This window comes from Oryzias latipes, chromosome 23 (genome assembly GCF_002234675.1).
Source record: "Oryzias latipes chromosome 23, ASM223467v1".
NCBI classification, from domain to species: Eukaryota; Metazoa; Chordata; class Actinopteri; order Beloniformes; family Adrianichthyidae; genus Oryzias; species Oryzias latipes.
The window spans coordinates 19,787,643-19,813,043 of NC_019881.2; the positions used below are offsets into that span (position 1 = coordinate 19,787,643).

The following is a 25,401-nucleotide window of genomic DNA, read 5'->3' on the forward strand; positions in this document are numbered from 1 at the left end:
TTTTTTCTTCAATGATTTGTGATCCTCACTGGTTTCCGTGGATTACATGAAATCTTTCCACCTTTATCCACCTTTGTCATGGTAGGGAGAACACCTCAATGTAAGGGTGGGGTCATCCAAGATTGCACAAGGGTTAAAAGTGGACGATCCAGTAACAAACTTGACCACAGAACCTTCGAATAACAGGCCGAGATCATTTTGGTGTTTAACCCAGTTTTATTGAAACTAGCACAGGAGTGACGCCAGAGGGGCAGCAGTCTTTGGTGGTACATTTATTTATTCATTTATTGGGGATGAAACCACAAAAGCCCTGAATTCCTCTCACTTTTTCTCAACGACTATGGACTACAGCATGAGGGTTAGTGTCACAGGCCTACAGATGGAATGAAGACGACGTCCACGAGCACGGAGACGGGGGGGACGACACGCGTGGTTGGTATGTACACTGGGCGCCTGGACGCGGCGGCAGCAGAGGCTAAAGATCTCATAGTTTTTCAATTATGGAAAGGAACAGTTTGCTTAAAGTTTTTTTCCAAAAGATCTGTCTGCAGTGATTTTTTTTATATCAAAAATATATCAATGGGTCTACACAAAGAGAGAAAAAGACACATACAATATCCAAATATGTACAAGCTTGTATGTGAGCTGCAATTAGCAAAGTCGTTATGTACAAAGGACGATTTTCCCAGAAGTGTTTCTCCGAAACAGTCTTGTCAAATTTGGGCTTTTGCTGTGGAATCCAGTCCGACTGGAGAGATGTGACATGTCAAATAAACAGTTTAGCTGCTCGCTCCAGAAGGTGTGATCATGCAAAATGTTGAAGTCTTAGTGTCCTCTTTGTTCTGGCGGTGATATGATTGACTGGATCTGTGAGAAGAAAAGAAGGAACAGAAGAAAAAAGCCGTTTAGTTAAAGAAATACAGGAAACAGATCAAAGTCTGTTCAGCTGGACTCTGTGAACACAGACTGACTTTTCAGAGCTCAAAGAACGTAAATGTCTAGTGAGAAGGTACAACTGCTAATGATGGAGGAAGCCTTAGTCACAACTACCTTAACGGGTGGATACAGGCCACACCTGTACAGGGTACACAGCTGATTCACACAAAATATAAAGGTAGACCACCCTGAACTTGTGGAGCTGAAATGTTTTTGAGTCAGAGTGAACACTTGAACATAAACATGGAGGCTAACGCAGACGAGATGCGGGGGAGTCGAACGAATGTCTCAGTTTTTGGGCCACAAGGGTTCTTAAAATATGCCAGAAGGGCCGGACCAGGAGCAGATGCATGGAGTGATGCGGTGATCCACATCAGAGGAAGAAATATCATGAAATTTGGACAAAAACAATCTTTCATTTGGGTTAAAAAATTGATATTTATATTTTAAAACAACATTTGGAGTTCTTTGACTTTCGTTCTCATTTTATTGCCAGTTGCACCAATGGGTTGATGTCCTCCAGGTTAAAGCGCAGATTTACAGAAATGATGTGTTTATGTGCTGTTGGAATGATGGGAAAATGCCTGTCCCACTTAGAAAACACATAAACGGCAAATCCTCCAACAGCACTTGAAAGCAGAACAACTTTCTGCACCGAAACGGAGGTCAATGTTTTTTCATCTATGGGGAGACAGTAGGAATACAATCTATTTCAATCATTTAATCTAGTTTAATAGTTTCTGCATTTGGTCCGTATTTTAGCCGCCTCTGGACTAGAATGTGGCATCAGGAGACCGTACGGCAGCATCACCGTACGTAATCAGCCTTAGGAAAACTTCCCACTACACCTACCAAACGCACAACAATGGTACGTTCCATTTTCATGACGTCTCTTAAGGTGGCCGTCAGACACACGACCTTTAAGATGCAGCTGCTCCACTCTATGGACCTGGACAACCTGCAGCACCCGTAGGTCAAGAGGTCAACCCCCCCGCACGGGTGTGTGACTAAAGCTTAACCAACACTACAACCTTCCTGCACCTAAAAGGATTTAACACATTATTTTAAGAAATTCTATGTTTGTTTTTTTTAATTCTATTTTAGGATGTCTGTCAAGTGAAATGACAGAAAATTGTGCTGTAAAATGATGGCTGTAAACATGGACAGGGTCAGTTTAAAACAGAGTTTTCAGTCACTGTCTTGACTGGATGTGGAGCCACTAAGTTCAAAACTTAATGAAAATGTTCCCAATTGGAGGGAAACGCCCACGATTTATGCTCAATGTTAACTAAAAAAAGCAACTAATAAAGTTGGTTAAAAAAAAAAGAAGGGATAGAGGTGGAAAGAATATATTGGAATCAGACAGTAAGAAGGTTTTATTTCTGCTGACTGTCTCCGTTTTACATGGAGGTGGTAGTTTACTTGCTTGTGTGGGTCGCTGGTAAACTCCTACATTTGGTTTTTACTCACCTAAGATGGGAGTTTAAACGCTTTGGCTTCAACTAGTCATGCCTACTAGTTTACAGTCCTAGTTATTGCTGTAAATGTGTGATGCTGTCTGGAGATGCAACATCACAACACACTGAACTAATTCAAAGGTTCATATTTTTTGCAGTTGTTTCACCAAAACCAAGTCCACCACATAAACCAAGACTGGTTTAATGTTTGACGTAAAAATCAAAAATGTTTTCTTTTTTTAAAAATTCTAAACTGATTTGTTAAACTAAATGTGTTTATGTTTACTGAAAGTTAAAAGCAAACGCAGCAGGTTTTCCCTCTAAAACCCAGAACCAGTGTCACCTGTGGTCCTCTAGCGGTTGCTCTGTTTCTGGACTTTGGAGCCCCTGCCGCCCCCGGTGTCCTCGCTGTGCCGTTTGCCGCTCGTCTGAGTGTTTGAGTGATGCTCAGAGCCTGCGAGGAGAGAGGAAAAGTCAGAGTGGTTTCAGACAAAGGAAAACGCTGGAGGAACAGACAGATCTGCAGCTTCTTCTCTCACCTTTCTGGTGTGCAGAGGCGGGAACCTGCTGGCTGCTTTGAGTGTAGCACATCATTCTGCTGCTGAAACCTGAAGTGGAGCAGAGAACCGGGGCTATTCGTGAGTTTTAACAGGAACAATGTGTTTAAAGAGGAACTGCATGTTGGGGATGAAGAGCACGCCGCCCCTCACCCTGCTGCTGCTGCTGCTGCTGCTGCTGCTGCGAGGCCGCACTGGTTTGTGGATCGCCCTGCAGGTACATCATTACACCACTCTGCCAATCGCCTTGAGTCTGGTAGGCTGATGAATGAAAACAAAACAGAAAGCTAGTGTTAAAGTAAGCAGCTTCTAGTTCTTGAACTGTTTCTGACAAAATGCCTTGAGTTGTGTTGAAGCTGCTCCTGCCATGAAATCAGCTTTTAAAGCAGATGGAAACTCAGAATATGAGCAAGCACAGGAAAGAGTGTAAAAACAGGAGTGAGGGGAGGAGAAAGTGCAACGAATGAGCGATGGAATGAGAACGAGAGCCTGGCCGGGATCAGCAGAAACGAGTAGAAGAGCAGAAACCAGAGCAGGAAGAGGCGCGGGATTGAGAGCGTAAGATCGAACCCAGGAACCGGATTAGAAATCAGTGCAGGAACAAGGGTGCAGGATGGATAGTAGGATTGAGCGTAGGAACCAGCGCGGGATCGAACGTTGCGTTCCAACCCAAGAAAGAGTGTAGGATGCAGAGATGAGAGGAGGAACGAGCGTGGGATCAGGAGTTTAGGATCGAAAGTACGAACATGAATGGATGAATAAACGCGGGATTGAGCGTACCGGATCGAGCCCGAGAACATGAATAGAAATGAGCGTGGCATTAAGAGTGCAGGATGAAAGTAGGTTTGAGCCCCAGAATGAGAGTAGGAACGAGCGCTGGATTCAGCAGAGCATTTAAAACGCAAGAAAAAACAATTTGAGAGCGCAGGATCAAGAACAGGAGCCAAAAGGAGCAAAGCAGGAGCGAGTGACACACACAACTGAAGGACAATGAGATCACAAAGATGAGGATAAATAACTGCTAAATCTTTGTTAAATAATAATCAAAACAGAAATAGTCTCCTTTAGAAATAAGTGTGTTAGTTTCCACCTTCCACCATGTGATGCCCCACATCCCAGTAATAATCCTCAGAAATAACGTCGATCCAAGTCCTTAAATTAGAAATACAACAATGAACACAAACCAGAAGCAGCGGCAGACTCGCGGGAAGCCTCCATGGCGAACGCATCGGAGGACGCCTCGTTGTTTCCACTTCCGTGTGAGTTGGACGGAACCATAGCCAGAAGTCCTGCAGAAACACAACCAAGTGTTTTAAGATGCCCATCTGAGGCTAAAGCTGCTCGTTTTTGATGCTTCCTTTAGTTTTTTCTGAACAGTAGACTCCAGAAAACACGAAATGAAAGAATACAGAAACAACGTTTCCCTTACCGAGGCCTCGGTAGCAGGACAGCTGCTGGTAGATCTGCTTCATCCGCTCGATGTTGATGCGGCTGGCTTCTGCGTGGTTCACCATGGGCTTCGGGTAATGAACGCCGATGATGCACTTGGCCGCCTTCTGCACGCTGTCTGGAGCGTTCCACGGGTCATATATGTACTTCGCTGGAAATCCCCTCAGAATGGGCAGGTAGCGTCTGAGCAGAGATGGAGGCAGAATGTGGATTAAAACGCATGTAAACAGTTCCCGGCCTGGTTTGAAAAGTCAGACAAAGGATCAGAAGAAACACAGAATCTGAGGCAGGAAATATTCAAACCGACGGCGGTGAGCAGCCATGACCCAAAGGCAGACTCACCGTATGTAGTCTCCGTTGGGGTCGGTGCGTCGGCCAAAGCCCACCGGGCAGTAGCAGTGGAAGAACTGCTGGAAGAAGGAGCTGCAGGAGAGCCACATCCAGCTGCCGGCGTTGACGCTCCAGTCTGCGTCCAGCAGCAGCTCCTCAAACACCTGAGCAGAAGCACAGAGCTGCTGTCAGCCCACAGCCAACACCGTCTCCCCCTGCTGGCCGTCAGCCGGTGAGCGACAGAAACGCCCTCGACCATATTTTCTGCACCGTAGGGTGAAGCTGACTAGAAAGCGCATCAATAATGTTCACATGTGTGTCATACATACAGAGCCATCAGGCACAATAAGGGAGACATCATTCAGACTTTATTAACTGTGTTCACAGTGACTGGAACTTGTTTGTAACACGCTACATATTAGGCTCGTTAAAAACGTCAAGCCGTGTTAGCATGTTCACAATGACTGTAACTCTCAACCTTGTTAGTAACACAAACCGGTAAAACTCCTAACCTGGTTAGTGACACATGATTAAACCATGACACCGTGACAACACTAACTATCAACCTAAAAATCCACAGTTCAACACCGCTGCTAGCTAGCCACATAACCGTCCTCATAATGACACCCAACCTTGTTTCATATACAAGGAACTCCCTCTTAAAAGACAAACTGTGGATAAAAAAAAAAGAAACCAGACCCTCATCATAGAACTCCACTTCCCATGATGCCCTGCACCTTTAGACCTTCTGCCTGACCCACATATGTGACCCTGTTTGAGGAGGCCGCTTCACAGTAAAGATGAACTTCGTTGTCAGACCTGCTGAAGACGGCTGTGTCCCAGCGACCCGCCCTGAACGATGATAAAGCGGTTCTTTAACACATTCATGAGAGAAAAAGAGAGGGCTCTACCTTCATGCCCTCCTCCCAGCTGATCCACAGGTCCCCTCTCGTCAGGAAACAGGCCACGGCGTGCCGGGCCAGGTGGTGGATCCAGCCCTCCTGCCTCAGCTGAGTCATGATGGCGTCGATCCACGGGAAACCGGTGCGGCCCTCCGCCCATTTGGCCAGCGCCTCTGGGTTCCGGTCCCAGGGCATCTGGACGCAGATGGGGTTGCTCTCCATCTTGTCGAAGCAGGGGTTGTTGGTGGCGGCGGTGTAAAAGAATTCACGCCACAGCAGCTGTCCGTACAGCGAAAGAGGGGGGGAGCTGTTCTTCTTCACCTGAAAAGATTTAGACAAAGGTTCCATGACTGCTTTGAAGACCCTGATCATCTGTTGATCCATCATATTAAAGCATTTCCGGTGGTTTTTGATGAGGATTATGCTGTTTTTAGCCAGAATTAAAGTAAAAAACCTTCTACTATTCATGCCGTGATTTAGGACACCGTTTCTGCAGAGCAGCGGTGGTTTATTAGAAATTTGCCTTTGAGTTGTGGGGGGGACTGTTGCCGCTGAACAACGGGCTTGTTGCCCGCCAAATACATGTTCCACCACACTAATAAGCTCTTTATCAACTGCATTTTTACGTCTGCTCCTGATTCACAGCCATTCAAGTAAAAGTAATGAGAAATGCTATTCTAATTATCTTGATATTTGTCCTCCATCATCAGAAAAAGCCTCAAGAAAACACAAAAAATTCCATTTTCATCGGAGTGAATCTTTAACCCTTTTACTAAGCAGTCAAAAGAATCTGAACAAATTAAATTAAAACTTTTTTAAATGCTTGATCCTGATTTGCACTGAAAAGAAAAATTAAATGTAGCTTTATTGCCCAGATTCAAGCTTTACCCTTGAGCACCAGCGTTTTATCTCCAGTTTTGACGTTTTTGGAACTACTGTAACACCCATTTAATGAAATCCCAGTGGATTCTGAAGCGCAGAAAAGCAGCTGATTGCGTCAACAGTGGGAGAGTTACGGCGTGTTTTTTAGGCGTCTTCAAACCAGAACGGTTTCCTCTTTGACATCATTCTTAAAAACTAGTTGATCTCTAGTCTGCTGCTTCACTTCCATCCACTCACCTTCCTGTAGAGGTCGGTGAGTTTGAAGTAAAAGAGGCGGCAGGACAGGCAGCCGAAGCGCAGGTAGGGGCTGAGGCCGGTCGGGCTGGCCAGCAGCGAGTTGGCGTTCATTCTGGGACGCTCAAAGTTGGCCACCCACGCCTGTCGGAGATCGGATATGGAAATGCACAGAAGGTCAAAGCTTTCCAATCAAGGATTCGTGGAAAAAAAAAACAAAAAAAAAAAAACAGGTTCATGAGCTGCTTGAACACCGACCTTCCTCTCCAGATGCCTCTCCAGGCGCGTCAGAGCCTCCGTCTCTCCTCCGGGCCACACGGCTGACGACAGGCCTTCAGTATCAAAGCCTGCCAGGAATCCATAGAAACCCACATATTTATCACAACCTGTAATTCTGTTCATCACAAAGTCCCAGAAACTTCACGGTTTCATCTCAAACTAAATGGTAGTGGTTTTTTTCTTTGCTGTACTCACCCAGTTCCTCCAGGGAGGGGACTCCAAACTTTTCGTCGTGGTCGTCAGACAGAGGCGTGGTGCATTTGCCCATGACCTCGGCTGTGATGGACTCCACTGGCATCTCCACTGGATCCATGCGGCTGATGAGGGTCTGGAACCGCTTGTAGGTGAGAGGAGACTGACCGCCATTCAGCTCTATGATCCTGTAAATAACCAGGAACAGCCAAATAAGGAAAAGAACAGGCGTGCAAAGACAGCGGTGACCCCTCTGTTGTTTGACTCACTGGTCCAGATCGTAGAGCGTATGGGACACCCGGACTGTCACCTCCACTCCGGCCTCAGAGGCCAGCTTCTTAATGGCAGCATCGCGCTCCTTTCCAAAGGGCTCAGAGTCGTACTCGTAAGACAGGCGAGCGATCTTCCATTCCTGAAGAGCAGCACATTTAGCTTTGAGGCCGACAGCACGGTCATTTCGCTTCCAGTAAAACCGACGAGAACACGTCACCTTGAAAAGTCTGGGAAAGACATCGGTGGGTTGGCCTCGGATCACAAAGAGACGAGAGTTGAGCTTACGGAGGCTGGCATCCAAGTCCTCCAGACTCTGAAGTAAGAACCTGCAGAACGGCAGCAAGGATGGAAGCAAAGTGAAGTTTAGAAATGCGTCCGCATCCCGGCCTGCAGCAATTCTACACCAAACATCACGGCCGTAGACCGCTTGGTGACCCTGTAGAGTGCCTACGTTCTTTTTATGGCCGTGCTGCAAGTGACAGGTTGTAGAAGATACTAGAACACCATGAAAGGGTGTCTCATGGATTTTTTCTCAGCTCCCCCAAATCCTGCAAACTGTGCAAGGAACCAGTTAGTGCTGTTCAAGTTTGTTCATGTTTTTGTTAGTAATTAGGAAACTAGACAGAGTGTAGTTTGTGTTGCTGTCCTATAGGCACTTACACATCACCTGCACACACACCATCTGCACAGCATTTGAGTGTGGGCAGTAGGCGGTCAGATCTCGCCCCTTACTTATGACTAGACGATTGCGTAAAGACACCGTATGACAGCATCATATGTACATCACAAGTGCATAAAACTTACATTAGTTATACCTCACAAAACACTTTCCGCACCAACAACAATCGTATTTTCATGACGTCCTTTGAGGTGGCCGTACAAGTCTCAGGGGAAGTGAAAGACTCATTGTACAGGTAAACCCCATTTAACACGGAACTATTCCATCCTTTAGTTTTCTACCACTTGTTCAGGGCTCAGGTTGAGGGTCAGCAGTCTCTGAAAAGACCTCCTGTCCTCCTGTTCCTTATGTGAGGAAAAAGGCAGTTTTCTCTCCCGACTTCACTCTTTCTTTTCACAACAGACCGGTAAAAGTCCGCCTCACTGCACTGGTTTTTCCCTCTTTCCTGGCTATATTCATGAAGGTCCAGATGTTTAAAACTCCTAAAACCAGATGTTTGATCATTTATTGGTGTAAAAAAAAAAAGCGTTCACACCATAGAAAATAATATTGAAGCAAAACTTTTCAGCCTTCTTTGCTCCTCGTCAGTCAGCGGGTTTCTTTGGTTTGACTGACTGGAGCAACCATATCCTGTCCTGGGGGGTCTGATCTCTGATGTCCCACATCTGACATGACAAAGTTGCTTTCAGCTGATCTTCTGAACAGAGGTTGACCACTCTACCTCCATGGTAAACAGTGACAACTGATGATTTCCAGTTGAAATCACCAAGAAAGACCAACATCTTTTTTTCTGAATCCCCCGATTCAAGATCTCACTGACGAATGACACAAACAACTCCTCCCGTGGTAAAAGGGGCTGTTAGTGTAAAAATAAATATCCAGGGGGGGTTCAAAATGTGTCTGCTTGCAACACTAAAACGGTTCAAGTGTTGAGTCACCAGAAATGTCCAACCAGGATAATGTCAGGGAGCCGGGGGAAGCAGGAGGATAATTACCCCCTTATTGGTTGGTGAAGGAGCCTTATTTTGGTAAGTGGGTCACTGTTAGGTAATACTCACAAAAGCAACCAAAACTCAAAAACTTAGCCAATGAAAACAACACAACTTTAGGGGTTCTTGGAAATAATTTACCATATTTAGGGGAAAAAGTCATTTTAATCCCATCAATCCTAGTCTTTCATTCATTTGTTTCTTACCACATTGTATTTTAACAACTACACAACCGATACACATAATTCATGTTGGACTAAAACATGGAAATCTGCTCAGTTTTAATTATATATACAGAATTTTGAAGATGTAATGAATGTGTGTGTGAATGGGTGTATGGAACTGTGACTGTAAAGCACTTTGGGCCTTCAAAGAAGGTAGAAAAGTGTTATATAAGTAAATGCCATTTACCATTTATCTATGAAGAGTTGGAATAAAAAAACAACTGCGCTGCTTGAAGCCAGAAAGTTTCCGTCTGCCTTGTACAGGCTACAAACAGATGTCGGCTCTCTTCCATCTCATTATCGGCTCAGACGATTAAAATACCAAACATTAAACAATTAAAATACCAAACAAACAGCAGCTAAAAGGAAAATCCCTAACATCGCATAAATGAGTCAAACCAGGTTACTGCACAAATGTTCCATTCTTATGCAGACCAATGGCCTAATATCTCTTTGAATCAGTTTCTTCTGTTTGGTTTCGTAGCAGCAGGCCTGTAAGCGGCACATGAGTCTGGCTTCACTCTACATGACGTCAGTGGGCAAAAACACTGACCAGCAGGGACATTTATTCCTGGATCACAGAGTTTCTTGTGTGTAATATCCTCTGCCCCCCACCCCCTCGCCCTCTACAATAAGAAGTGGGAACAGTAAACATTAGATTACACCCACAGGCAGGCAGTAACGTTGCCATGGGCACCGAACAGGAAAGTGGACACTTTGGTGTCCTTTGGGTCTAATCATGTCTTTTAAGAATCAGGCTGTTCTGTGATATTTCTGACAACTTAACATCGGTGGTTTGGTTCAACATGAGCAGAAAGATCAACAAGGTTGACAGATTGGCATTCGTCTTTCTGTTTAACTTTCCGTTGATTATAATCCGGAATATTTATCTTTTCACCATGAACTGAATATTAAGAGCAGACGGCTCAGATTTCCATAAGTTCACCTTTTTCCAGGACTGAGTTCAGGTCAGAGGTCAGAGACTGCAGGCCTCACAACCTTGAGATCTGTGCGTGTCACACTGTCCTCAGCTACCCCTCCTTCCTATCCTCTGCAAGCAACGCTTTAAATGGAGGCACTCCACCCGAGCTACATCCTCTTGACAGGTTTTGCGTAATCAACAGTCAGCCTAAAGAAAAACCTCCCACAGTTCCACGTTCAAAGCAGAAGGTGAAAGCAGATATCCATGCGGCTCGTTGGGATTGGAGCTTTCAGATCTCAGACTGCCATGAGGGCAGAAGTAGGTCACAACAAAAACAGAAAGAATGGAAGCTCTTCTACTAACACATTGACCTAGATTGGCTCGAGGAGGGGCAGTGGGGAGAGTTATGGTGATTATGTAATCATTTACAGGGAAACGACTCTTCAGGATCTGAAGAGCAGGAGCTCATGACGGACGCAACGGGCTGTAGCACCCTCCTTACAGACATGGACTCCCACAAAGCTGTGAAGGTCAACAACCAGATTCTGAAAGCCCTTCACCTCAACAAGCAGTCTCAGATGGAAGAAATGATCTCAATAACCCGTTTGCACATCTAAAGAGTGCAGCAGAACTGATAGACTGATGGCAGCTGGAAGACTTGCTGACAGTTTTCACCTTCAACTGTCTCACTTTTTTGTGGATTTTTTTCAGTGAAACTTTGCAAGCTTCTTTTTTCTCTCTCTCTTTTGTGTTCCGTGTCCTGATTGGGTGTTATCAATCAATCAATCACTGTGTCTCATGTACAGAAAAGATTCAGCTTTCCAAATCGACATAAATCCTTCAATCGCAATCAGATCTTTTTTTTTCCCATTCTAAAACTCTGGATTTGTTTTTTAACAGAGGGTTTAAACAAGAGAGAAAAGTATCAAAACGTTCATGTCCGTCTGAGAAAAGTGGATAAAGTGTGTAGAGAGGAGTTTTAAAACATCTGTAATCCTACTTCACAGATTTCACATTTCACGGGTTATTTTTAGAGTAGCCAGGACTTCCTACTTTCTAGGTTTTATGTTGGTGAACATAATAGCTGAATAAAAAGAAACTCAATAAAATAAATTGAACTGGTTTTGTTTCAAACTGTGTTCAAGTTTTCATACAGAATAACATGGATGTGCACAACAGAGGCTACACTCTGGTGCCCTAACTATTCCAGGAGTGGCTGGGACCACCCTGCAGGACCAGCTAGGGGAAGCAATGAAAAAACCTGTAGAGGAGACCCCGTCAGAGTGGAAACAGTCTGTTTTTACGGCTGCAGCACATGGAAAACAACAAGCGAACCAATCGAGAAGGAGCAGTTTCTCCACAGAAGCCCTGAACCCCACGTCTGGGTCACAGGCTGAGGATGGTGGAGAGTTTTGGCTGTGAAGCTTTGTGCGTAACACTGAAGGTTAAGGCTGGAGCAGCATGCAGCCCATGGCTTTTTACAGACCACTACGGCTCTTAGTCTTATCTCCACGTGACGCTTCAAGCACGTCTGCACCCTGAAAGGTGGCCGTAAAGCTGCTCCTCAACAGATTACTGAAGAAATGTCAAACATGTGAATCTATATGAGAAAACAGTTTTAGCGCTTAGCTGTCCGGTTGGTGTTTGTGTTGCCCGGACATGATCTGTAAATCACAAAAACACGTCATTTGACCATGTGGAGACGCTATGTATGTGAATTACTAACCACACACAGACAATCCACCAGAGAAATAAACAGCTGTTACTCATTCTGTCTGTCAGGACAACCACTCTTGCTCGGATACCTTTTTTTAACATCTTAACAGACCCATGAGTTGTCTCGCACCTAAGTGTGTGAAACTTGTTCTCCACATTTGACCCATCCCTGGGGGAGCTGTGAGCGGCAGACACAGGCGCGCTCGGGAACCATTTGTTGGTTTAACCCCCCAGTCCAATGCTTAATGCTGCAGCATTAAGCTGGTATGACCCGGTCATGGATTTGAACTCACGACTTACAGTCTCAGGGCGGACACTCCTCCACAAGACCACTGAACTGGCCATTTCTCATATGTGGCATCATAAAATGAACCAATTGAACCTTGAATGTTGGCAATCAGCTGCTTTATGTACATATTTTGCATGTCTAGAAACACATTTATTGACCTGTGAAGCACGAAAACCGCCCCTAAAGTTCATCTTCCAACAGAGAACCAGTAGAACGGCACACATGAGAATCTAGGTCTGCTTCCATCTCATGTGGTGCAGCAACAGTGAAACAGAAACATCCACGAGAACTAAATATTTAACCACGAATGACCATGAAGCTTTGGGTACAAAAACCTAGACAACCGAAAAGAAACAACAGCTGCAAACCCTGTTTATTCTCGTTTTGTAACTAAATGTAATGTTTGACCAAAGTTAACCAAACCAGTCTGACAAACTCTGCATCACATCTTTATGAGCTTCTTCTTTGAGAATTGTTTTGTCTCGTGCTTTCAATTTAATTTAGCTAAGAAGCAAAGGGTTTTAAGTCTTTTTTTAAACTAGTTTAACACATTTAAAGAGTATTTAATGAACCTTTTGTTTGTGTTTTGCTGTTATTTCAGGATTCCTTTCACCTCCAGGTCTTCTAGACTCAAACTGAGCAAACAGTAATTCATCCTGTGTCATTAGGAAGATGCAGAGTCGTTTTCACCACCATGTTAGTTCCTGTTGACACAGTTCAGGCGACTGTGGCTGGTTAAAGAAGGAATACTTAACCGAAAATTAAAATGTACCATTAATTATCAAATAATCTTTAAAGATTTACATTTTTTGTCTGAAAAAAGAAATTACCTGAATCTTTAGAGGCTTTTTGAAAACAATGTCCGCCTTAAAAAACTGGAATAAATTCCATTTTCAAATCACCAGGTTTAAATGTGATTAAGGATCCACTCATTTGTTACATTTTCAGCCAAAAAAAAAAAAAAACAATTTTCACACAAATAATGACTTACATGTAAGAAAAGTGCGACTTTAATTTGCAACATTATGCATTTCTACAATAAAAAAAGAACATGTGTTTTATAAAACATGCTAAATATTACTTTTATACATGACTGATGCTATTTTTTTTAAATCAAAGCCTCAGTTGATTCTATCAAAGACTTATTATTTGAATAATGAGATTTTTTTTTTTTTAGAAATCAAGTTTTCAATTGAAACAAATAATTACTATAGGAATATTAGGCCAGAATTTCTTCAAAGTCTCATTTTTTACCCATATTTTCTTGTATTTCCTAGCAAGCTGTTAAAGTATCGCTCTGATCATCTTTTGATCTATTTAAAAAAAATCTGTAGTATCTGCAGTGCAGCAGCAGTTCATTAGAAATTTCCCTCAGAGTTTGTTGCCCGAACTGCTGAATGCGGAATCATCCCGCCCCCTCTTCCCATCCCCCTTAACTGAGAGCTCTCCGTTTACACACTCTACCGCTAGCTTACAGCCCCTCTCTCCTCCAGCAGAGCAACGATAATGGTGAGTTGTTCTGTTTTATCGTTTAGATCAGTGCTTCTCAATTATTTTTTGCCAGGCCCCCCCTAGGAAAAGAAAATGTTTCGCGCCCCCCCTGACCCCCCCCCCCCCCCATAACCCCCCCCACACACACACACAGACACACTCGCGCGGTGACAATACATCAGGTCAGTATCTATAAAATTTGTATACCTAAAATTGTATCTTTTAACACTAACAAAAGAAAAAAGCAAAATAAATCCACTTTCAACAAATATTAACTTTATTTAGCCACAGAAACCCTGTTCTAGTCTAAAACAAAAAAGAAGCTGAAAGTACCTGAAATAAAAAAATCTGTCATTCCTTATTTAAACTAGAAACATTTTGACCAACTGAACCATTTGATGCTGAAAAAAATAATTCAATCAATAAATAATATTAAATCTAAATTGATCTGAAACATTAACACAGCAGCACCAATATATTTAACGTTTTTAGTCTGAAGAAATAGGTAAAAACGTGCTGATTTTTTTTTTCTAAATGACGGATTGTTTATTTCTGATCTCATAAAAGTGCAGCTGTTTTCCTGCATTACCTGCTGTCTTTATGTCTGTCTGACACCAACTAAACCACAGGCAGACAAAGAAAACATGGATGGAAAATAAAGACACGTCATCAAAATGTCTACAATAGTTCATAAAGAATGACATTGTTAGCATGAGCTTAGGAATCTAAGGGCAGCGGTGATCTTGGGCAACAGGCAGCGGTAGCAGTGGTCCGCGTGCCCCGATTCCCCTGGCAGACAGGGCCCACACCACCCCTCCCCTTTCGTTCTCACTCGCGCAGCCGCGGACAGACAGAACAGACAATAGGAACCGAATAGTGGACCAGATTATTTTCCAAGCACTGAGCCGCTGTCACCGCTGCCCCCACGTTAAATTTGCGCACCGGACAAACCTGTGCCTAAAACCGCCACCACCGCGCGCCCCCCCTGGCATCGCTTCGTGCCCCCCCCTGGGGGCGCGCCCCACTATTTGAGAAGCACTGGTTTAGATCCAGATTCCAGCTCAGATGAGGAAAATGTAAATGTACATGGATCCATCTATTACTCTGCCTTAGAAAGAGGCGGAGCTGAGAGCTTGTGGCCCGCCCACCGTATTTTCCACGTCACAAATACAATCTTTTTCCAACTGCATTTTTTCTGCAGTACAAATACTTTCCCCCCCCAACTTTGTAATCCTGAACATTTCATCTTAAATGAGTGAAACTGTAATAAAAAAAATACTTTACAAGCTAATCTGTAGTTCTGCATGCGATCTCAGCGCATGTGCAAAAGCACGTGGACACCCGAACGCGCGTGCTGCCCTCACCTCCACCTGTTGATCCCAACGTTGGAAGATCCCGCGAACCAGGGGTCGAGGATGTAGACGCAGCGGACGGTGTCCGCTCCCAGCAGAGATTCCTTCAGCGACGGATTGTCGTGGAGCCGCAAGCCCTTCCTGAACCAGTGGATCGTATTAATGACCATTACTCAAACCGAAAAGTCCTTTATGCCTTCCTGAATGAGGTCGGGAGGATCCTGCTCGGCTGACGTGAATTCCAATAATAACCGGCGGATTCCTGCGTTATTACAGCGAATCGCGTCCAAGGCCACGGGAAAATCCAAATATATGAGAAGGGGGAAAAGTCCTAAGAACCTCAGTCGATTCCGATTTTTAAATTATCCTTGCTCTAACAGAATTGTTTCCATAATGTCGGAAAGTGCAGAACTCGTTGGTTGGTGAAGCATCTGGGCAGGAGCCAACGTGGAACACGGCGGGCGTTAGGACCTGGCGGTCTGAAGTGCGGCAGCCTGGTTTGTTGTATAACTTGTTTTCCTAAACGATGACAATTTCATGGAGAAATGCGGGATTTTCACCACTCTGACTTCTGGTTTGTCCCTCTATAGCTAATAAAGAAACGAATGACGGAAAAATGAACCGGCCTGTGACCTGGAAGGTGGCAGGACCAAACGCTCCGCGTCGCCAATACCGGGAAAGCGTGTTATGTAAAGACAAAACCGTCACTTTTGTCGTCCAAGTGTCGTCTGGTCGGGCAGAAATCTCCAATAATCCCTTTCGGTTGTCCTAAAAACTCAATCCCGTCTCTGAAGAGTGGAAGTTTTGTGGGGTGCTGTGGCAAATAAAAACGATCCTTCCTGCCCTAAAAACGAGTCGAAGCTCCGCCTCTCTAGCCGCTCCCGCGGCCGTCACTCCTCCAAATGACAACGTGCGTATGCGCGAGCTCGGCTGTGATTGGTCCGTTTCGCTGCGTGGCTCGCGCGGCGTGGTCACGTTTTCACAGCGTGCTCTCTTTGCCCTTATGAGGCGAGGCGGTGACGTCACAGAAGCATGAGAAGAGCAGAAGAAACTATGTTAATTGTAATATTTGAGCAATTAGCGTCTAATTCAGCTTGATTTTTTAAACTATTCACCCTCCCACGCAAATATTATTAAATTATGAATTAATATTTCAATAAAAATGGGAGGAAATTACACTTTTTAAGTTTTAAAAGAAACACGTGTTTTGCTGGCCTGTGCCTTTTCATTTCATATTTGTCTCATTTTTAGTATACATTTATCCGTAATGTTTTCTATTGCTATATCTTTATTAGAATTGTCAAAGATACCAGGAGTATTGTTTATTCAGAAGTGAGTAAAATTCAAATTTTCTGCAGATTGCATGTTGTTTGATCAGGTCAAAACTGCGTCACAACAATCTTATATAAAGTGACATAATTATGCAAGACACAGATAAACATGCTTATGTAGTAACGCATCGTCTCCAGCAGGGGGCGGTGCTACACAATTTTTACAAAGCATACTTTCTTCCAAGCAGAAATTATTTATTTCTGTGGGCGGCTGTAAATATAAATATTTGAATGTGAAAAGTAGAAATAGTTACATTATATAAAAGGGTAAAAGCTCTCAAATGTTAAAATAAGTAACACATTTAGAGATGCTTCTTTTTTATTTTATTTCTATAATTTTGCTTAAAGCAGAGTATATTTCTTACAATATATGAAAAAATAATAATTTAGGTGTCAAAATCTACATCAATTTATAATATCAGTTCATGGTGGCTCACAATTTACCCAGAAATTTACTAAATTCCATTTTTCCCTCACTAAATATTTAGCCATTATTATTTGCCTTTGCGTGTCTCCAATGCACATCTATGTATTCATTACCTCTAAGAGTTTCTTTTTTTTTATTTATATGTTGTGGCAAACTATTAGAGGATGCTATGGTTCCTCGCTCTGGCTTGTTTTGTGTGGTTGACCACATTATGCTCAAGAACACGACAACTTCTAAAGTCTGGAAGAGTTCTAAGACTTCTGAAAATGAGGCCGAAAAATCTCCCAAGCTATATAATTATTAATTTAAGCTTTAAATAAAGGTTTGGCTACAACCTTTTCCCTAATATGTAGAAGACAATGAATACAAATATGATATAAATGAGATTAAGTTTTTGTCAAGCAATCCCTTTGATCCAAAAATCTGTCAATTGCATTCTGTTATACATAATGTGTGTTTACACAAAGGACACTTATTGAATAAATTAGACACCTGTAGGTCACCTACAGGCACCCTGAATTGCCTAAAAGACATCATAGGCATACTAAAATGCAAATAATGGAAAGATCCAGGTCATTTCCTACTGGGGTTGCCACCTTTAAAGGCCCACTGCGAGTATCCTCACACCCCAACCTAACATTACAGGTGCAACAAAAACGGTGAGTATTAATGAAGCTATTCCACCAGATTCCAGCTCGGACGAGGAAAACACGGATCTAGTCGTCTACAAGTGGATGCATCAGAATGGAGCGGAGCAGAGAGCTATGGTGGCCCGCCCAGCAACACAATAAAGAGCTTTAACAAACAGACTTTTTTTCAGGCTGATTAAAATATAGAAATTCTCAGAAATCTTAAATTTCTTTCTAAATGCCCTCGATTATCAGAAATACTGTAACAAGAACATGTTAAAAATGCCTAAAACGTAATTTCCATTGTTGTTTAAGCACAATATCAGTTAAGAATACATCTAAATTACTGCCTAAGCTACTATAATTAGCATAAAAATGTATTTTATATACCTAGATTGAAGAGAATCATAAGTTTTACTCTCCACTGGCGGATGCAGGGTGGAGATAGTTAGCTGTGACCTGTCCTCACCCGATAGCAGCTGGGATAGGCTCCAGCAACCCCGTGACCCCAACAGGGATAAAGAGGGTGTAGACATCGGATTGATGGATCTTTCCCTACAAGTTGTATGCAAGAACAATAAAGTTATTATTATGTCAAAAACCCATTCTGGATGTATTTATTTAATTGCTTATGTATTTAACTTTTTTCTATTCATGTTTTTGGCTGTTGCTGCTATAAAAAATGAACAAACAAAAAAAAAAAAAGTCAAATTACTTTAAAATGTCAGGGGAGAATTGTTCTTGGTTTTTCCAGGATGAATGTTCTTTTTTTGCACATAATAAAATAAATTCACATTTGTAATTGCATATCCAAGTATCTTATTTTGTGACTTGTTGCTTTCCACAAATAGATGATGCTCAGTTACTTGTATTTTAAAAATACTATATCAACATTTTTGCTATTTTTTAATTCAAGATTTTATTTAATTGTTGGAACTCGTTTAAAACTTAATACATCAAAGCTGTAAACATATAAGTCCTGTTTAATTAAAGCGGATGAAAAAACAAAAACAGCATGACGAGAATCCTGCCTGTTGAGGATGACTCAGGTTTCATGGCAGGGTTCTTCCATTCTGCTCCAACGCGCTGTAACTACTATCATCCAGCCGAAGAAATCACGATGATTTCACTGTTACCAGGCAACCAAGGTTTGATAAGAGAGGGCCAGCTCCAGAGCACCACGGAGCACCTCCGACAGCAGCAGCCCCCCTCCACCGCTCTCACCTGAGCGAGGCAGCAAGACGCGCGCGCTCAACTGCAGAGAACACGGTCCACTTTGAGTTTGGACTCAGAGACGTTTCTGGAAAGAAACTCTACAAACTAAATGTCTAAACCCTCCCACAGGCTTTGGAGCCATGTTTTTACAGATAGATCAGTAAATTTAAGTTCTCATAAACAAACGCTCTCCCTATGATCCTCCAGAGCGCGCGCTTATTCCCAGATCAGGCATTTTGCAGCGTCACGTTAAGAAAATGTGAGGACTGTGGCGTGAGCAGATGGTTGGTGCGGCTCCGACGCTCATGCAAGAGCTCCAGCAGAACGCCTGAATCCTCATTCCAACTGCTCCATGTGCGTCCTCTGGATTCAGCTCAGTTTGGTTAGGGAGGAAAAAAAGTCACCTTACAGGGAGAGATGTATCTTAAGACTGAGTAATCGTATGACAGGATGATGCTGAACGTTGGGTTTTTGCGCACAAACCCGCAGAAAACATAAGAACAAAGACAGAGGAGTCTGAGAATCTCAGAGTCATGGTGAGAAAACACCGCAGCGGCGCGGATGAAAGCTTGGTTCGTGCGTGCGCGCCTCCAGCTGTTCGGTCTGGTTTCCCCGCACGCGCCACTTTCTGCTGCAGGTCCTTCCTACACGTCAGTCACAGCTGACGGAGACGCGGATTGGTGTCGCTCGGCCCCGCAGCGCGCAGGCTCCTCCTCTCCGCCGGAGCCCTGCCTGCGCTGCGCTTGTTTCAGGGAGCGCAGAAGGTTTGTGCGCTCTCGGAGGTACGCAGATGAAGTTGTAGGTTGGAGGATTTTGAGGACATCCAGGCTGAGAGAGGAGTAGAAAACTGGATTTGTAACTTGTTCTGAAGCTGTGGGATCCGGTCAAACCAACAGAAAGTGGCGGAGACATCCATGCGAGTTTGTGGCGTTTGACTGGGAGACCAAGCATACCCAACAGTATGCGGTGCAGTTATGGCAGGCAAGGGTAACACAGTCGTGAGGACGCTGGAGGATTTAACGCTTGACTCTGGTTATGGTGGAGCCGCGGACTCGGTCAGGTCGTCTAGCGTGTCGCTGTGCTGCTCCGACACGCATCCGTCCTTCTCGCATGGGGGCAACTGCTGGCATCTGACGGAATCCATGCACAGCAGACACAACAGTTTGGACACGGTCAACACCGTCCTGGCGGAGGAAACGGAGATCCTGGAGTGCGCGGGCCACTGCGCCAAGCTGCCCGAGCTGGAGGACGTGCCGTGGAGCCTCGGGGAGGTGGAGGGCGCGCTGAGGAAGGACGAGGAGCTGATGGTGGGCGACCCGCCGCCGGAGTTCCTGGCGCGGCTGTCGGCGCTCATCAGCCGCGCGCTGGTGCGCGTGGCGCGGGAGGCGCAGCGGCTCAGCCTGCGCTACGCCAAGTGCACCAAGCACGAGATCCAAAGCGCCGTCAAGATCGTGCTCTCGTGGACCATCTCCGTCAACTGCATCACGGCGGCTCTGAGCGCGCTGTCGCTCTACAACATGAGCACCGTGGACAAGTTCAGCCGGGGCAAGTCCGCGCGCTGCGGGCTGGTCTTCTCCGTGGGCAAGTTCTTCAGGTGGATGGTGGACAGCCGGGTGGCCTTGCGGATCCACGAGCACGCAGCCATCTACCTGGCCGCCTGCATGGAGAGCCTGGTCAGGGAGGTGTTCAGCCGCGTCCTGCGCAGCGCGCTGGTGGAGAGGGACAACGGGGTTCCCAAGTTCACGTTGGAGTCCATGGAGCAAGCGATCAACAGCGACTCGGAGATCTGGGGTCTGCTGCAGCCCTACCAGCACCTCATCTGTGGCAAGAACTCCAGCGGTGAGTCTCCAAAGCCGAATTCGGTTTGGATTCGCTCTGGTTTGTTAACTTGCTGTAGTAGCAGGTTTCTTGAGGGGAAAAGTGAGTTAAGATCTTTGGACTGGTTGATCTGGAATGGTTTGGGCCAGGGGTCTGCAACCTTCACGCTATTTCCACTTCCATAAGTCCATAAGAGACACACAGTTTAACAAAAAAGAAGAAACTGATCTGTATTTATGTTATCTAGGCTAAACATAAATGAACCTTTGTTTTTCTGGTTTAAATAAAACATAAACATAAAAATAAATTAACTTTTGAAAGAGGTTCACATGACTTTCTTTCAAAATAAAAGGCACAGATAGGATTCTCTCTCTAGCAAATGTAGCACAGGTAGGGAAATGTCAGCAGTGATATAATAAAAACATTTATTTGACCGTTTGCGGTGAATCATCCTCAGTTTGCACTATTGTACCTTTATTTATTTATTGCTCTGACCTTTGTGTAATGTTATTTTTTTTGCTCACTGTTGTTTATTTTTGCTATTCTTAAGTGTTTTATGTCGCACATTAGCACCGCAGCAAATTCCAATTCTGCGAAACTACCCTGCTCACTGAAAATGGCAATAAAAATATTCCTTCAATCTCTGCCAGAAATGTGCAAACCAAAAATTAAACAGAGCTCATGAACCTTTCTGTATTTTTCAACCACAAGATGCACCGAAAATCCTTGTATTTGTTAAACAAAAAAATAAAAAAACATCTGCTTGAATTCCGATAGTCCTTACTGACCTTTAAATTGTGGCACAAAAAACAGTCAAAATGTTTCAGTTCGACTTGCGATAACTGTTTCAAAGAGTTAGTTTACTTACTTTACAGGTTAAGGCTCCGCAGGTTGCAGGCCCCTGGTTTAGACGCTTTTCCAAGCTGCAAAAACGTCTCACTGCTGTGATTATGCAGCATCTTGACAAGCTTAACATCAACCAAAGTCTCCTAAAACAGATCAAACAAGCTCCATCGTCTGCTGCTTCGAGCTTTTCCTCCCTCCCGTCATTCCGGCGTGGATGTGAGCGTTTCTGACAGCCGCTTGGTCATGCGGTTCAGCAGAAACAACTAAAATCCTGTTTATGTTTGTGTTGATGCTGCTGTGTCACCCCAGAAGGTGTGGGCTGGCCTTCTTTTCCGAAAGAATGAGTTGGCTGAAACTATAAAGCAGAAGGGACTTCAAATCCTCCGACTGAGAGGCAAACGGGGACATGCAGGAAAGACAAGCTGCTGATGAAAGAATTTAGTGGAAGAATGGATAGAAATTTTGGATTGGGATTCGTGAGATCTTATTTTTCATTGGTTTATAACCAAAAATGCACAAAGGATCTTGGGATTTACTTTGATGCTTTAAAGTAGAAGGACGTCCACCTTCTTCATCCGTTTTTAACAACCAGGCCTTTTTTTGGAATAAAAAAATTTGTTGAAAACACGGAAAGCTGTCAATGTAAGTTCAACTCCTCCTCCTTCCTTTTACAACTTCCTCTGGCTGGATGATGGTGTTATCTTCTCTGAAAATGATTCCAGGAGCGGCTCTTTTAGCATGCATCCTCCTCCCGCCTCCTCTGTGAAACGCATTGTTTGCGAGGGTGCAGGGGAGGCTCCCATTTGCATTCAGAACTTCTCTGTTGTGTGATATCAGGGGTTTAGAAATGTGGCAGTTAAAACAAAAAAAAAGATCTGTTCCTAAATATTTTTCAGGAAGTTTGGTGTTTTGAAATCAAGATTTTTCTTGCCCGTTTGCTTCATTTTGAAAGTCAAGGTTAAAGTGCCATTCGTTGTGGGACATTTGACTAATGACACAGCTGCACTCTGCCACCAATCCAACCCTTCAATGTTGGGTTTCAAGCAGGGAGGGGTTGGTCCCATTGGTATGACTTGACTGTGGATTTGAGCTCACGACCTTCCAGTGTCGGGGTGGACACTCTTTTTCTTTTTTTAGTGTTTGCGTTGTTGCACAGCTCAACATTGCAGTGTTATTTTGAAAGATTACTCACAGATCTCCCTATGAAATGTATCTGAGTAAGACTTTCCTCATTCATCTTCATAAATCATCTTCAGACATCCGCTCCCAAAACTGCCAGGGAGTCCTTTAATATTGTCCTGAGTGACTTAATTGTATCTGATTACGTCTGTCATTCGCCGTGACCTTCCCGGAGGAGCCGGTACCACTCGGTCAGGTCACATGACACAACAGGCTGCAGCGTGGTGCCTGTTGTGGTCTTCACCCCGGCTCTTTCACACCATCTTTTATTGTGTTCTCTGAGCTGTGTTTGCATATTTGTTTTCCACTGTGGGTTTTAATAAGCCCGGCTCATAACGGCGTGAGTCTGGCAGAGCCGCTCGTCGCCCGTTCTGTTATTATTTTCTGGGGGACTCGCTCGCACATTAGCTGACAGATTGTCGTCTCTCTGGTGGAGCTGAAGCACCCGGGCAGGCGAGCTGCTTTTGATGGATTTTTATTTCCTGGTAATTTCATCAGGCCAAAGGCTGTGCCCACACTCCTGCTAACAGTTTCCGCAGCGCATGGTGATTGTGAAGTTATTTTAAGGCCAAGACAGATTTTATGAGCCGCATCCACTTCCAGTCTGCCGTCCATGACAATGATTTTTATTTCTTATGCTTCTGGCTGATTTGACTGCAATCCAAAGCACACAACCGAGACCAGCGCTGAATTTTGGGGATTTATTACGTTTGTGCCATCTTCCCAGCATGCACCAGGCCCGGTTGAGATAATAGGAGAACTGTGGGAGATGCATTTCTAATGTGATGATGGAGACGAGCACAGGAGGAAGACTCAGGTCGCCGTGTCAGCCGGAGGAGGTAGAGCTGAGAAGATGTTGGCTCAGGTCCCTCAGAGATATAATTACCATGCTGCTCTGCTTAATTAACACTCCAGCTTATCTACTGGTCATTAAGATTAGGACTTAGCTACAGCAAACAGAAGGAAGCGCCAGAACAAAGTTGATAATTCCTTCTCATTTATTCTCACTTGAAAAGTCTACGGCTAATCTGATCTGCGTGCGGTCAAGATAGAAATGTCTTTGAGGCGTCTTTCTTTCAAACTAGTTGCTTCACTTTTCTCTTATTGATGCTGGTCTTCATCAGGAGGACAAAGGTGACGTCTTCGATTGTTAAGAAAGCCTAATTAAGCTATAAGGACTGAGACAGACCAGCAACCTAGGAGAAATGTATGAGGAAGTGAGTACAAACTATGATAATATGAACTCATATTGACCTGAACACAGGACAGGGAAGGGTTTATTATTTCTAAAAAAGAAAAACTTTTAATTAAATCAATGCTGCCAAACTTAAGGTCTGCTGTGGCGTTTGCTCCAGGTGATCAGCAGAAATCACAAAATAGACCAATAGATCACTTGTTTTTACCTGTTTTTTCTCCTGTCAGGCCAAAGTCCGAGACCCTCAGACTTCCCACTCCTCAGCAACCAGCTCCCAGAAGGAAAGGTGGGGACTTCCTGCTCTGGATCTTTTCAAAGCAGGGGAGCAATATCAACCCCCCACCTCTCCAAGTTTGTGTAGGATATGAGCCCCTCACTTCTTTCTGGTTGCTAATTTCAGCTGCAGTCCCAGTTTAACTGCACAACATCGTCCTGGAGAACAAAGCGACGCCATCGTCCTTTGCAGTTTTGACACACGGATCCGATTGACACAAACCCTGAAAGCCGGGAGACGATGCCTCTGTGATGCTGAAAGAGCTGGTGACAGCAGCTGTCAGCGCGGCCCGGAGTCTTTGACGTTATCCGTCAGAAGCAGAGAAACTCCGTTCAGCAGATGTATCCTGCAGGGATGCGGCAAACAGCCACGAACTGTAATCAGCTTAACCTGAGCCGGGTTTTAAAAAACCCAAGTTTACTCGGCTAACCAGAGTTTGGGACCGGACGGCGTTAAAAATCCCAGAATTACAGAAGCAGAGGCAATGTTGACGCGGCTGAAGGTTTTCTCTTTAAAGGTCAGATCACAAAAATAAGAAAAAGCTCACAGTTTCTGTTGATACTCTATAAATGCTGGTTTTAGAGATGCTTACGTGAACGTGATGCACGTTCAAGAAAAGCTGAACGCAGGTTCTTCAACGTGCTTTTAGCATATGGTGTTCACACTGGACTGTCGCTACCCGATACTGGTGCATGTACTTACAGTTGGAACAGACTTGGTGAAAAATGTCGAAGCAGTGCAAATCTTACGAATGTTGCTCCAGACTTTTTCTTTCACAGCTCTATTCCAATATTTATGGAAGACTTGGTGTCATAGAATTCCAGCTTCTGTGAATTAAAGGAGACGTCATCCATACGTCACGACCAAATCCAGGTCCCTGATTGATCAAAGTTCGACCTGGTTTCACTTTCAACGCCCGTTCAATAGCTGCATGTTTTGTATGTAGAACTCAAAAATGGACTCAAAAAGTTGTGTAGCGATGCGTGAAAACACACATATAGGAGTGTTTACATAGACTTTTGGTCGCTTGAATGCGCATTGCTGAGGGTGGAGTAAACTAAGCATTTGATGACATTTTTTATTCTAAGTAAGAAAAATATCATAAAGTCCAACAATCAGATTCTCCTCCATGTTGGTTTTGGACTCCACCCACTGATTGCATCATCAACATGTCAAAACTAAATCTGAGTTCTTGATTGGTTGATGTGACGTAAAGCTTTACCAATAAGTTCAGATATAATTTAGCACTGGAAACATCGTGCAGTGTTGTCCCGCCACGCCCAAAACGGGTGATGTATGGCTGTAGTGATGAATGGATGGCGTCCCTTTGAATT

General features: G+C 44.1%; 2 protein-coding genes across 7 annotated transcripts in view; one reads left to right on the plus strand and one right to left on the minus strand.

The window, feature by feature from the left end:
- Positions 1-196: 196 nt before the first annotated feature.
- Positions 197-16,049, minus strand: LOC101167667 (cryptochrome-1). 5 transcript variants are annotated; one of them, XM_020714336.2, is made up of 14 exons: positions 15,166-16,049; positions 7,709-7,817; positions 7,488-7,630; positions 7,222-7,406; positions 7,006-7,094; positions 6,751-6,891; positions 5,641-5,952; positions 4,742-4,893; positions 4,380-4,582; positions 4,135-4,239; positions 3,120-3,211; positions 2,933-3,002; positions 2,737-2,847; positions 197-867 (listed from the first exon to the last, which is right to left on the minus strand). In XM_020714336.2, the coding sequence occupies exons 1-13, from the start codon at positions 15,321-15,323 to the stop codon at positions 2,747-2,749; spliced, it is 1,860 nt and encodes a 619-aa protein (XP_020569995.1). In that variant the 5' UTR covers positions 15,324-16,049; the 3' UTR covers positions 197-867; positions 2,737-2,746. The 5 variants fall into 5 exon arrangements, with proteins under 5 accessions (XP_020569995.1, XP_011489573.1, XP_011489572.1 ...); XM_011491271.3 differs by having other exon boundaries at positions 3,114-3,211; XM_011491270.3 differs by having other exon boundaries at positions 3,111-3,211.
- Positions 16,050-18,614: 2,565 nt separating this feature from the next.
- Positions 18,615-25,401, plus strand: part of LOC101162723 (ankyrin repeat and BTB/POZ domain-containing protein BTBD11-A) — a 185,132-nt gene continuing 178,345 nt past the window's right edge. For both annotated transcript variants that reach the window (XM_023952521.1, XM_023952522.1), the window contains exon 1: positions 18,615-20,594. In XM_023952521.1, the coding sequence (XP_023808289.1) occupies positions 19,730-20,594 (865 nt within the window). In that variant the 5' untranslated portion in view covers positions 18,615-19,729. The remainder of the gene's footprint in view (positions 20,595-25,401) is intronic.

Excerpts from the sequence above, each read along its gene's own strand:
- LOC101167667 (XM_004083204.4), bottom strand. The coding sequence starts at position 15,323 with ATGGTCATTAATACGATCCACTGGTTCAGGAAGGGCTTGCGGCTCCAC. Across the intron at positions 7,095-7,221 it reads CCCCTCCCTGGAGGAACTGG|GCTTTGATACTGAAGGCCTG; the intron begins GTGAGTACAGCA and ends GATTCCTGGCAG. Across the intron at positions 4,583-4,741 it reads CCCAACGGAGACTACATACG|ACGCTACCTGCCCATTCTGA; the intron begins GTGAGTCTGCCT and ends ATCTCTGCTCAG.